The sequence below is a fragment of the Ambystoma mexicanum genome, chromosome 1p, assembly GCF_040938575.1.
Source record: "Ambystoma mexicanum isolate Mex_15411 chromosome 1p, UKY_AmexF1_1, whole genome shotgun sequence".
Classification (NCBI taxonomy): Eukaryota; Metazoa; Chordata; class Amphibia; order Caudata; family Ambystomatidae; genus Ambystoma; species Ambystoma mexicanum.
The window spans coordinates 221,979,165-221,993,981 of NC_090921.1; the positions used below are offsets into that span (position 1 = coordinate 221,979,165).

At 45.3% G+C, this 14,817-nt stretch overlaps 1 protein-coding gene across 3 annotated transcripts in view; it reads left to right on the forward strand.

Annotated features, from left to right (window-relative positions):
- Positions 1–14,817, forward strand: part of AP4M1 (adaptor related protein complex 4 subunit mu 1) — a 585,491-nt gene that overhangs the window by 183,253 nt on the left and 387,421 nt on the right. For 2 of the 3 annotated variants that reach the window (XM_069646421.1, XM_069646422.1), the window contains exon 3: positions 10,842–10,927. The exons of the other annotated variant lie outside the window; for it this stretch is intronic. In XM_069646421.1, the coding sequence (XP_069502522.1) occupies positions 10,842–10,927 (86 nt within the window). The remainder of the gene's footprint in view (positions 1–10,841; positions 10,928–14,817) is intronic. 3 annotated transcript variants of the gene reach the window in all.

Sequence of the window (14,817 nt, forward strand, 5' to 3'; positions counted from 1 at the left end):
ATTCAACTCGCCCTTGATAGAGCCTCTGATATATCGCGTCCGCTGGCCCTCCTGGCAGTGGACTTTGAGAAGGCGTTCGACTCTGTGGGATGGGAGGCCCTGTGGGAAATCATGGCCCGAATGAACTTTGGGCGAAACTTCATCTCATGGGTCAGACTCCTTTATGCATCTCCAAAGGCCACTATGAGGGTGAATGGCAGCTGCTCCAGAACATTCCCCCTGGGCCGCGGCACTAGACGGGGATGCCCCCTCTCACCACTCCTATTCCTGCTTGCCATTGAGCCACTGGCAATTGATCTTCGATCAAATAACAACTGGTCTGATTCGCTTGGCCAGGGACAGGAGAAGATCGGCTCTCATTGTATGCAGATACCCTTCTTATATATCTCAGTAACCCGGCCACTTCATGCCTGATAGTGTCCTCTATACTCGAAGAATACCAAACCTTCGCCGGGCCTAAAGGTAAACGTCTCCAAAACTATGTACTTTCCAATCCAATGTGGCGAAGATGCAATCCCCGAGCCCTGCCCCTACCATGTTTGCATCCGGGAATTTACATACTTAGGCATACGCATTGGCCCGACCCTAGACGGCTTTCTTCAACTCAACCTGCAACCTGTACTAGACAGATTCAATGGAGACGTATCCCACTGGCAATCGCTCCCCTTATCACTAATGGGGAGGGCAGCCTTGTTTAAAATTAGGACATTACCTAGACTACTATATACTAACCAAAACACTCTGCTTCCCATCCCACATGAAATGTTCTCCCTTATAGATAGGAACCTTTGCACACTGCTTTGGGGAGGGAAGCAACCCAGAATCTCCCTCACCACACTCCAGCAATCCGTGTGGGAGGGTGGCATCGGACTGCCCTGCATACGCATATATTACCTAGCAACGCAGATTGGGGTGGTGAATGACTGGCTACATGCATACCCCATCCTGCCGCACGTCCGCATAGAAATAGAGACTATGCTCCCAATCCCCCTCCTACAGGTACTATACGCCACCAGCAACCAATTCCCAAGAATACCGAGAATGACACGTCACATCCGGCACGCCTGGAGAGATGCACATAAGCTTGTGGGCTGGAAGGCGATACCAACGCTTGCTCAACCCATATGGCATAACGCACATATTCCAGAAATAAGGAAAATGGGATGGTTTGGGAACTGGGTAAATAGAGGGATAACTACACTAGCCCATGTGATCCAAGAGGGACGTCTACTAAGCTTCGACACCCTGCGAGATAAATACGGTTTGACACATATGGACCGGTTCCGATATGCACAGGTTGCCCATGCCATATCTCCCTGCTCCCCCATAGAAACTAATATTCTCCCGCAACACATCCATTCCAAGGTCACCTCCACACTTTACCTAGCCCTTAACTCCTTTGGCGCTAAAGAACTAGGCAAGCTGAAAGAAAGGTGGGAAAGGGACCTGGGGCTCTGGAGCCTGAGGACTGGATAGACGCACTAATGTCCCCCCGGTAGATGGGGATTGAGGCCAAACTTAGACTGATACAACTTAGAATACTCCACTGTTCATACGACTCTCGTACCGTGATGGCCAGGTGGGGCAAAACCAGAGATGCGACATGTACCCGATGTAAGCGAGAGGCGGCCACCTTCTTTGATATGATTTGGGATTGTCAGGTGCTACAGGTCTTCTGGGGTAAGTGCATTGACACAATCTCCACCGTATTGGGAACGACAATCCCCGTAGACCCCAAGATGCCACTTCTGGGAATCTGGGGGGAGGTTTACCTTACTAAGCATGAGAAAACATTTACGGCAGTGGCTCTGGGTGCGGGGAAAAGACTTATCGCTACAGGTTGGGGCTCTGTGGATCCGGTGTGTCTGAACGGCTGGACCAACGAACTGACCAGGTGTGCATCTCTGGAATGCCGCATGTACAACACACGGGCCTGCCCCCGAAAATCTGAGAAGATATGGGGGAAATGGCTAGACGCTTACTGAGACCTACCTCTGTCCTACTTCCTCCCCCGCCCCCTTTGCTCTCCCTATCACCCCCACACCCCCACTCCTGTTACTCCTTCGGCGCTGCATCCCGCATCTGAAAGACAAAAGAAGGTGCGTTTAAAGACATTGGGCAACTTTATTACTCACGTGCCATTACTCCTTCCCACGCCTAATCCAGTGGGTATTCCAGCACCCTTCAGCTTCTCTAAAGCTCCGAACTTGTACCTGCAAGATAAAAGGGACAGTTAGTGCGCATCGTGAAGCACGCTACAAGCGCTTACTTACGTGCTTCCAGGCGCTTCTATTCCTCACGCGGGTTCGATCCTCAACTCTCATCAGCCCGCCATCGCCCGAACCCTGCAAAACAAGAGATATCATTACAAAAAACTTTTAAGACATTTGAAGTGCCCAGAACTTACCGTTCGTGCAGTTAACGACGGACAGCAGTCCTCTGAGGTCAAGAGGCCTGCACCCTTATCCAGTGAAGAAACTGGTTACGGCACCCTGCCCCGAGGCAGATGGAGAGCTCGGCGTTCACTTACCTAAGGTGAGGGTGTTAACCTTTGGGGTTCTACAGGAGAAGAGAAAGGGAAGAGGAGAGAGGCACCCAATAACCCCAGTTCATTAATCCCATATTTTCTATCTGCAGACATCTTACTCTTCGAGTCAGACATGCAGTGCACAGAGGTCCAGCCCAAAGAGCCAACTGTGTGTTACACATCACCTTTGAAGATACGGCATTCACCCAGTCAAGACCGGCGCCTCTGCGGGAATCAGGTGAGCGTTACAGAACGCAAAGCCTACCGCAAACTCCCACCCAGGCGCTATGGAAACCTCGGATACCGGCCATCTAGCCCACTTACTCGGGGAACTAAGAGCAGAAGTGCATGCAGCCCGTCAGGAAATGAATGCTCTAAGAAGGGAACTGATTATTTCCAAGGAGCGAACAGACGATCTCGCTAGACAATTGCTACAGTCACAAGCCGGACAAACTCCGTTACCCGCATCAGGGGCAAATCTTCCTTCAACATCCTCTACGAACCCAGTGCAGATCAACCTACCTGGGAATGTACCTCTGGCTCCGCCCGAACGATTTTCTGGTGACCCAAAGAGGTTTGCAGTATTTATTAATCAGTGCCGGTTGCACTTCTTATGCCGGCCAGCAGCCTTTCCAACTGATCAAGCTAAGGTAGCTTTCGTGCTTTCGTACCTTAGTGGCAATGCGGCAGACTGGTCAATCCCTCTAGTTAATCAAGATGATCCGGTTCTCCATGATTTTCAAGCTTTTCAGCTCAGTATGGAAAAACTGTTTGCAAGACATTCACAGGGGCAGGCCTTGGACAATGAGCTCCTTTCATTGCGACAGGGTAATCAAGACCTTTTGGCTTATATTGCGTCTTTCAACAGACTGATAGTGGAAACTCGATGGCCTGAGGACAAAAGGATTACGCTGTTTTATAGAGGTCTACGTGGAGAGCTCAAAGATGTGTTAGCCCAAGTAGTGAATCCCCCGCAAGACTGTTCGGACTATATTGACTTAGTCGTTCAAATTGACCACAGACTGCAGAACAGGAAGGCCGATCGTTCCAAGTTTGATGCTCGTGTATTTTCCAAACCACCAACTCCTACCAAAGGAGTAGACTCCGGGGAACCCATGCAAATAGGGGGCCTGAAAGGACCACTAACACAAAAGGAGCGGGAAAGGAGAAAACAGCTGCAATTATGCCTCTATTGCGGAAACTCGGGGCACTTTCTTCGAGACTGTCCGGTGAAACCAGCCAAGAAGGCAGTAGGAGCTGCAGTTACCAGGGTCACAAACTCTGAGCAGGGAAACGACCTCGCCCGACAAGAATAGAGGTCCTCTTGCCGAGCGTTAAAACCAGTTCCGTGACCTCGCATTTCGTGATACCTATGGTCCTCATTAGCCCTGAACATCCGGATCGATTACATGCGATTGAAGCTTACGTCGACAACGGTGCCATCGGCAATTATGTGGATCATGAAATGGTTTTGAGGATGAATCTGACTCTTTGTCCAAAGGCTGTAAAGGACGTCATTACTACGGTGGATGGTACGGAGATAGCCTCCGGACCAGTAACGCATACCACCCAAGAAGTGACGCTAGTAAGTCAAGATGGACACCATGAGAAGATCGTGTTCGATGTGATCAAGGCCCCTCAGTTCCAGATTATTCTAGGAATTCCTTGGTTAGAGAAGCACAATCCTCAGATCAATTGGCGAGCAAGAACGGTTCAGTTTCCAGAATGTGTCTCTACTTGTCACCCTCGACCTGGTGTTGCACTGGCAGCAATTTCCTCGGAGGCTCCCCAGTTACCTCCTGAATACCTAGAATTCCAAGATGTTTTCCGGAAGGATCAGGCTAACTCTCTACCTCCTCATAGGTCTTATGACTGCCAGATAGACCTGATACCTGGATCTACTCCTCCTTGTAGTAGAATGTATGCCCTCACCGAGCCTGAGAATCTTCACCTCCGACAATACCTGGATCAATACCTAGCGAATGGGTTTATTCGTCCTTCCAAGTCCCCTGCTTCCTCAGCTTTGTTCTTCGTTCCAAAAAAAGAAGGGGACCTTAGAACTTGTATAGATTATCGCGCCCTGAACCAGATCACCGTTAAGAATAGATATCCGTTACCTTTGATCCCTGAACTCCTGGACCAAGTCAGAAAAGCATGCATATATACAAAGCTGGATCTTAGAGGAGCCTACCACTTGGTACGAGTAAAAGAGGGCGATGAATGGAAGACAGCCTTCCGCACCAAGTATGGGCTATTTGAATATCAGGTCATGCCCTTCGGACTTTGCAATGCCCCGGCCGCCTTTCAATATTTTATGAACGATGTCCTCAGAGAGCTCATAGATGTGTGTGTTGTTGTTTACATTGACGACATCCTCGTTTATTCTTCATCGGAAACTGAACATCGGAAACACGTGAAAATGGTCCTCGAGAGATTGCGTCAACACAAACTTTTCGCTAAGTTGGAAAAATGTGTTTTCAACGTGACTGAAGTTGAATTCTTGGGATTCATATTATCACCTAGCGGAGTGCGTATGGATTCAAAGAAGGTCGATGCAATTCTCAAATGGCCATCGCCATCCTCCGTAAAAGGTGTTCAAAGCATGTTAGGCTTCGCTAACTTTTACCGCAGGTTTATCCCCGAATTATTTTCTCGAATAGTCCAGCCCATCACCGCCTTGTTAAAGAAAAACAAACGTTTTGAATGGTCTACCGAGGCGGAACAAGCTTTCCAGAATTTGAAGACTAGATTTATCTCTGCACCGATCTTAAAACATCCTCGCCCAGAACTCCCCTACATCGTTGAAACTGATGCTTCGAGCCTTGCGATGGGGGCAGTTCTATCACAAAAGGACCCAGTAACCAATCAGTTGCATCCCGTGGCATTTTGGTCCCGCAAATTCTCGCCTCCTGAAATCAATTACACTATTACTGATAAGGAACTTCTAGCTATCAAGTCCACCTTTAAGGCTTGGCGGCATTATCTTCTGGGGGCCCGACACACCGTTACTGTGATTACAGATCACCGAAACCTGCAATATTTGAAAACCGCAAAAGCTCAATCCTCTAGGCAACTCCGTTGGGCAATATTCTTTGCCGAGTTTGACTTCATAATTACCTATCGACCTGGTACAAAAAACGGTAAAGCTGATGCCCTTTCTCGGATGGGAGTGGAAGAACATTTGATCAATCCTAAACCTGTACCTATCATTCCCGAACAAAGAATTCTAGGTGTAATCGCCACACAATCCATAGAGGAAGTTAAGGATAAAGCCAGGCTACTGGTAACTCCAGCAGACATACAGAATTGGCATCTGCAGGGAAAGGACTTTACGGTGAAGGACAACCTATTATATTTCCAAGAACGGTTATACCTGCCCAGCACAGATTTACAGAAAAAGGTAATCTCTTGTTATCACGATTCTTTAATGGATGGACATCCCGGTATGACCAAGACCTCGGAAAAGATCAAGCGCTACTTCTGGTGGCCGTCTTGGAAAAAAGATATCAGAGACTTTATAATGTCCTGTGGAGTATGCGCCCAAAACAAGAGTCAAAAGGAAAAACCAGCCGGCCTCTTACGCCCTATTGACATCCCGCCTCGCCCTTGGCATACGCTTTCTATGGACTTCATCACCGATCTACCTCCATGCTCCGGATACAATACGATCCTAGTAATCGTGGACCTATTCTCCAAGATGGCGCATTTCATTCCACTCAAAGGCTTACCAACAGCAGCAACTCTGGCCCGAGAATTTCTCGAAAACATAGTCCGACTGCACGGTTTTCCTTCAGTTCTAATTTCGGATCGAGGTAGTCAATTTATTTCTCATTTTTGGCGAAGTTGCTGTCGGTCGGCTCAAATTGATGTGAGACTTTCGACCAGCCACCACCCTCAAACCGTCGGACAAACCGAGAGGACCAATCAAACTCTGGAACAGTATTTGCGCTGCATGCTACAACAAACTGAAAAAACTTGGAAAGATATCCTTTGGATAGCCGAATATGCCTACAATAACTCTGTCCACTCGGGAACTGGGAAGACCCCGTTTTTTCTTTTATACGGTAGTCACCCTCGAACCTCGGAGTTGGATCCACTCCAAGATCTTGGAACACCAGCAGTAGACCACCTGCATTCTACAATCACCCAAGCCTTTAAGGAAGCCGTTTCTCACCTTCAAAGGGCTAAAGAACAATACAAGAAAGGAGCAGACCAACATCGGAAGGAAGCCCCCCAATATCAAGTAGGAGATCAAGTCTGGTTATCCACCAAATGTCTACCTCTAAAAGGACCACGCACATTCAACCCAAGATACCTTGGTCCCTATTCCATCACTACCATAGTAAATCCAGTAGCTGTCAAGTTGGACTTGCCCCCTCACATGAAGATACATCCGGTCTTCCACGTCTCTCTATTAAAACCCGTGCAACCTCAAACCCGACTAACTACATCTCCAAAACCTATTCTAGTTGATGGAGAACTCGAGTTTGAAGTCAAAAGCATCCTGGATTCCAAGATCTCCAAATCTAAACTATTTTACCTGATTGACTGGAAAGGCTACGGTCCCCAAGAAAGATCCTGGGAACCTGCAGAATATGTCCACGCGCCTCGTCTAATCAAAAGATTTCATCGAACATTTCCTAACAAGCCCAAACCCCCGGAGAAGCCCGGTTTGGGAGGGGCCTTGAGGGGGGGTGCTGTCATGATCTCTGCTTCCAAAAGATCAGGACTTGCCCGACTCTCTTGGAAGCAGACCCATAACCCCGGTTCCGAGTGCCAGCCAGTCCCAATTGGGACCTTTTGGACCCTGTCCTGGCGCCAGTGGCACCAGGCTCATAAAGATGCCCAGTCCCAGCGCTGGAAGCGCCGGGCTCATAATGCTTGGGTGGACTTACCTGCAGCAGACCATGCTGCTTACTTACCTGCCAGTTGAACCCCTGATCCTCTTCTGTTTGGGACTACCTTTCCTGTTGGGTGGGGCAGGAGCCACTCCCTAGGTTCAGAACACTGGAACTCTTCTGGAAAGCAGGAACTCTTTTCTTACCTAGGCGTGGCTGTGGAAGGAGACATCTAAGCACTACAGGAGGCTATTTAAACCACACCCGATGGATGAATCTTGCTTTGCGTTATTCTGCATTCTCTGCAGCAGAACGCTCATCGTGTCTTCTGCTTCTGATCCTGGGCCTAAGGGAACAAAGGCTTACCATCCTGGAATCCAGTCTTCAGCAGCACCTGTAAAGACAAAGAAAGAACAGGTTAGCACTACGGTCTTCAGTGGCAGCGCATCTCTTACCTGGTCCATCGGCTGTCACCAACGCCTCGCGCTGCATTCCGGCATCTAAAAAACAAAGGCTTACCTACTCTTCGCATGCTCCGGAGGTCTTCGCACTGCATTCCGGCATCTGAAAGACAAAAGCTTACCAGCTCTTCGCATGCTCATGAGGCCTTCGGCGCTGCATCCCGCATCTGAAAGACAAAAGAAGGTGCGTTTAAAGACATTGGGCAACTTTATTACTCACGTGCCATTACTCCTTCCCACGCCGAATCCAGTGGGTATTCCAGCACCCTTCAGCTTCTCTAAAGCTCCGAACTTGTACCTGCAAGATAAAAGGGACAGTTAGTGCGCATCGTGAAGCAGGCTACAAGCGCTTACTTACGTGCTTCCAGGCGCTTCTATTCCTCACGCGGGTTCGATCCTCAACTCTCATCAGCCCGCCATCGCCGGAACCCTGCAAAACAAGAGATATCATTACAAAAGACTTTTAAGACATTTGAAGTGCCCAGAACTTACCGTTCGTGCAGTTAACGACGGACAGCAGTCCTCTGAGGTCAAGAGGCCTGCACCCTTATCCAGTGAAGAAACTGGTTACGGCACCCTGCCCCGAGGCAGATGGAGAGCTCGGCGTTCACTTACCTAAGGTGAGGGTGTTAACCTTTGGGGTTCTACAGGAGAAGAGAAAGGGAAGAGGAGAGAGGCACCCAATAACCCCAGTTCATTAATCCCATATTTTCTATCTGCAGACATCTTACTCTTCGAGTCAGACATACAGTGCACAGAGGTCCAGCCCAAAGAGCCAACCGTGTGTTACACATCACCTTTGAAGATACGGCATTCACCCAGTCAAGACCGGCGCCTCTGCGGGAATCAGGTGAGCGTTACACCGGGGGACATGAGCTTCTTCAAATAAGTATAGTTTGCATACTGGCATAACACTAAAACATGCATATATACATTTACAGGGTCCACGCAGATGCCCTGACGAAGAGGATTTCACTTCCAACTTAGACCGCCGAAACATGTCACACCGGGGGCACCCTATGAAGAAATCAGGAAGCTCCCCCAGATGATTTTGATGTTTCAAACACGTTGGCAGACCACATTCATGCAAGATGGACTCTAGAAATTGAAAAATAATAGTTACAAGATATCCACAGGGATGCAAAATGATAAATTAAAAAAAAGGTAAATAATAATATATCTCACTATTTGGACTAAAACAAGGATTTATGTGCAGAATTGGACATGAACATGAAGGTCTATACCTGAATGAGTGAACCAATCTGGTAACACTAGTTGAGATAGCATTATTGAGAATTATTTTTTTTAGTATTCTATTATACCACAGATGAAGTGGTCCTTCTGTCTTCATTTTTTCTTATTCTTTTCTTTACTTAACATCACTCATACCATTTAGGTACCAAGGAACTTTGACTTATGGGGATAGCCCATTATACCCCATGAACCTTTGATCTACTTTTAAGCAAGATTACTTGACCACCTACGTCCCTAGGGATTATTTAACTTTATGTATGAAATCAATGTTGTATGTCCATATATATGTCTTTTGTTAATCAAAAATAAATAGAGCCTTATATTTGTTGTTTTAAAGATTTTTAGAACTAGGTATTGTTTGGTATGTGTATGTGTGTGTTTGGGTGTTCATGCCAGTTCCTAATAAGCGGGACATCGGGGATATATACCTGACCGCACAGTATAAAAATGATTTAAAGTAATTGAAATCAAAATAAGCGCAACAGTGGAATTTCCTACTTTCTTTCAAGTACCTTACCATAGCCACCACTGCAAGAAGGGGTTACCCCTATTTTGGTTAACCTGCATAGCAAAAGAGAGAACTGAACAGTAATCTCTTGCTTCATCCTGTACATTTGAAAATCATTGAAGAGAATGATGTCCTTCTCTCCATGCTTAATGGGCCATAGGAGTGGAATCTGCAGGATTTTGAGTAGGAGTCCATCCTCTGTGGTGCCCAGCGGACTCTGCCTGCAGATGTTTATTTCTTTCGATGGAAATAGTTATCCTTTTCCGTTATGTAAAACAGAATTTTGTGGCTATCTTTGTGCTTGTTTTAAAGTTGTATGCTAGATATATTTTTGTATAAATATTAACTTGTGTAGTGTGTATTAATTTGATCCTGTATTGAAATGTCCATTTCCTTTTTTAATAATTGGATTATTTATTTTGCCTTTTATCAATTAGTCAAGGATTATGATTTTTTAAAACCTGACAGCAAGTATTTATAGACCTGAAACACACATTTGCTTTAATTATGTTTTTCTGTAAAATTATCTATAAAAGTCATCCATTATCTTTAGTGAAAAATGTGACATAAGCACCTTAATTTGTTCAGCATACTAACAGCTGTTTTTAGTAGATGGTATAATAGGTTTAACAGATTTATTTGGGGGGATATTTTGTAGGTTGCATATTCAGAGGCAAAACATTTGATTTGGGGCATTCACTTGCTGATAAACTGATCAGTTCAGCACTACACAGCGATCACTTAGGTATTCATGGATTCAATATTGTTGAAATATGCATTTGGAATCAGGATTTCTAATATATGTGAGGCATGTTAATTCAACAACACTGACAGAAAAAGTGCAGCAAATTTTTGAAAGCTAATCTGTGATCACCACAGCAAATGCATCTGTTTACAGAATGATCCCATATGCATAGAACTGACCGTCACCACCAATAGGTGCCATGCACATGCAGTAACAGCACAGCACCTAGATTCTAGAGCATACCCCTAGGTTTACATTTTCCTTGGGGTGGGAGAGTCTTCAAATGTTTTAATGTTGGAGATCCCTTGATTTTGTGTGAGGCTGACTATCAAAAATACATATCAAGTGCAGATGTTTAGCGCTGAACAAGTTTTAATTGACAGTATTATTAGTCAACACTTCGTGTGTGATAGGGTGTCTAAGTGCAATTAGGGAGTGGAGAGGTAAGCAGTAAAATTGTTAAACTTGTCTGTTCAGCTCTTCCTGTCTGTAATCCTTAAGTCTTCAGTTCGAGGGGAAGCAAATACTGAGCTGGTAGAGACTTTTTACAAAAAGGTCAGCGCCCTTCCAAGAGATCAAGCACCTGTGGTAATGGTAAGTCACCATGCATCTCCCAAAGAACAATTTATGTCAAAATACCATAACGTATCGATAAGTAAAGCCAAGGATACTCTTGTCCAACCAATAGCGAAGGTTTAGGGCATGATGGGACCTTCAAATCATTCCTGTTTCTTTGCTGTTTTTGTCCTAGCTTTCTGTCGACATCACTGGGAAGCTTATCTGCTCCCAGTTTTCATCTCCCCAACCACACCTAAGATATAAACTTGACTTCCTGTGTTTCCACCCTGAGCTGAAGACCTACCTTTTCTGCACATTGATCATTCAAGACTTATCCCCTAAATTGTGCTGTAGAAAATCATCGTCAGGGCAAATGCGTCAGACCACCTATGCCACGTTGCCATGCATATGTTTTTCTTGCATTCGGTTGCTATCTTCACAGAAATGTTCTTATCCCAGTAGCAATTATCCTATGCTATACTAAATAATGGTGTGATGTGTTGTGAATTTCATACACATTTGCATTTGTTTATACTTCTGCTATGTCATACAATCCTTATTCTCAGAACTGCAACACTGCACTCTGACAGGCCACGACACTACAAGGCAATACTAATGACAGATGAACGCTTTGCACATAGAACAAAATTCAAACAATTTATTTGCCCGTCTGTCCTATTATAGAATAGGCCCAACCATGTGTAAATCATTCTTTGCCCTGCCAATGGGAGCAGTCCTCAGCAGGCCTGCCTGTAATGCTAAGCAATGTTCCATCTGCAGGTTAACCAAAGCAACCCCAGGCATGTCTAAGCCTTGTTGGCCTCATTAGTGAGATGCAGTCTCATTTCCTAGGCACAGCAAGTAAAGGACACATGTCTGTGCATATGATTTCCCTCAAAAAGTGATTGGTGGAAAGCAATACACTAATCACAACTGCTGGGACCTTTTAGTGGCAGCTTCCTTTTCTATCTAGTCTAAGCCAATATAGAAGGGGACCAACAGTATGGAAATCGGGCACCACTCTGAGCATTGCAACAGAAGCTGCTAGGTCATGTTCTCTCTTCCCAGTACTGCAAGCAGGTTCTAATATGCTGTGGCCTTATTAGGTTTAAGCGCTGAGGTGCAGCATTATTATCAAGGCACAGTGAGACATTATCAGGGCAGATGAGAAATGAAAGCCATGTCTACTTTGTCTATTTTTAACAATAAACACCCTATATGGTCTTTTAAGTACACTGATGTGCATAGCAAAGTTACCGCAATATACAAGAACCATAGAATCCTTGCCTTTGCTAATGTGACAAGTTTAAGAAAAGAACTGTAATTGTTTGTGGTGTTGTGGAAATAATTACCACAGACTATTCCGGTGGATTGGTTAACAGTTTATCCGTAAAAAGTGAACATTAGGACAAAACAAAATGACAATACGAGACTTTGGATCAAGTGAGAACCCCCATCCTCTGTGTACCTTTCTCTTATACCAAAAGGAAGACGTGCATTTCAGTATAAGGGGTGATCACATCCCCACTATACAAGCCTTTGATTACAGCTGTGTTCTTACATGTTAGTCAGTTTTATCAGGGACAGCATAACATGATATTTTTAGTGAAGTTGAATATACTCCTCAAAGGTTCACACACACACTCCGAGGCTGGCTCAGAACGCTTACAGTATGATGACTGCTAATAACACTTTTCCTATGAAAGTGGGAGCCTAAAACCTGTCGGAAGTAAGAGATGTGAAGGTGAGCATAGCTACACTCTAGGCGAAGAACTTTCATCGCAAAGTCATGCACAGTAAAGCATAAACCTCACCTAGCACAAGCAGGAATCCGTTGTTTAAATAGGGCAGTTTGCAGTATCTCTCAATATTATAATGCAGCAGTATTTAATGGGAGTACATAAAATGTTTAATTCCAAATGTTTCCCCACAGTCCCCTCCTATGAGACATTCACTCCAGTCTCATTACATACATCACTAGGCGAACAAAAATCACATTTTAGCATGTCATTGCAGATTAGTTCTTCCGTAGCATGACTTGGGCAGCTTGAGAGACTTCAGAATAGGTTTTGCAAACCCGATAATAGAGACACTTACAAACCATCAACAAACAGGACAGACTTAGAATTATGACTAGCGCTCTGAGTATGATCTGACCAACTGGCACACCCAGAGTTCCCAACAGAACTTCAATCCCAGACCCAAAGGTCCAGGAAGCCTCCGGACAGGTATGAAGGTGGCTTAGAGTGTGACGAATGTGGATGACAATGTTAGTAATATTGTTTGAGTAACTACTTATGAAAGTACAGCACCCTTCACGATTGCGCAGACACCTCCTTTTGAGTGCAAAATTATGTCTAAAGCCATAAAATTCAGAAGCACCCTCGTTCGGATGGCTACTTGCTCTTGTGATAATAAAGTTGAGAAGGAAGCAGTGGCATTTGCAATATCCACCACTAACCATGACAATTGGGTCAGACGGCCTCTATTTATCTTAACCCCAAGAGCTGGTATAAGATATCCCAACCCCACAAAAAGCTTATCCATGCAGTTGTTCTTCTGAGACCGGACTTAGCTGGAAAGGTTGGCATACGATGCACTGTGGGCAGGATATACCCCATGTAACTCCCTCCCCAATTAATGGGAAGCCAGGGATAAGCGGTTGTCCCCACAGATGAAATAGGTCACGGAATACGTAGCGTAACCGGATTGAGAAAATAAAGAATTACAGTCAAAGGTAAATGTAACATTATTGATCACTACATTGTAATAGGTAGACAGATAATACTGACATTTGCTGGTTCCCATGAACAGAGGACTTGGGTTGGTGTAGCATGCAAGACCAATTGCTGGGGATGAAAGGTGGAGTGCTGCTGCCTTAGTGTGTACTTGGTCTGGGGTTGGAACATTCAAAGGATCAGTAAAGCCCAAGTGGGAATGAGCATCCCTACAGGGTCCTGGGCCTTGAGGCTGGGTAACCAACTTGAGATCCAAACTGACATCCCCCCACTGAAAGGGGATGGGTGTGATAGGGAACCTAAAGGATGAGTCATGTGTCAAATGGGCACAGACCAAGCAGCCACTAAGATAAAAAATGCAGGCATACTGCCAGGAGAGAGGCAAGTAAGCGTTTTTACTGTGAGCCCAGGGATGTGCCGAGATACCTTAATTTTCAAGACAGGTGGTACGAAAAGCATCTGTTGCAGTAAAGCAATAATATATCAATATTCTAACAATAACAATGATTAGAGAAATATAACCAGACATAGTGTACACTAGGTCTAGTCCTCCAATGTCCAAATTCAGTAATCCGGTTGTGACATCAGCCCAAAGGTTCATGGCACAAAGTTAGAAGACAAAGTTTGATTTAGTCCATCAAGGCAGGTAAAGGTAAGGTGCAAGATACAAGTAAAGTAAGTTCACCAGACCAAAACTTTCGGTTCAAAGTTTATAGGCTCTGTGAAGTTGTAGCAAAGTACATATCAACGTTCAAAAGTTCCATCAAAAAGTTCCAACTAAATGTTCAAATTACAAGTATCCCATGTACCAGAGCCACGTGCATATATGGGTCATTCTAACAAACCGAATGACTAACAGATGATACCAGCAGGGGCCATAACTTTCAGGTATTGGTGAATCGACAGTAGTGGCCTCTACTATCTGCCAGTGCACCACCACCTCACTGGGATTAATCGTCATTGAGCTGACAGATCCGTAGCCAAGTGACTTGGCCAGTTGCCACTTTGTTCAGAGCTGTTGACTCTGAAGAGCTCTTCCACAGGATCACATAACCTACCTTTTGGAGGTTGCGTTGTGAGGTCCAGAGGAGTCAGACACTGAAGATGGTATGCCAACAGCAAAGTCTGAATCAGGGGGATTTCTTCCGGAACTTCGACCACCTAACAAAGGAGCCTTAGCAATGACTC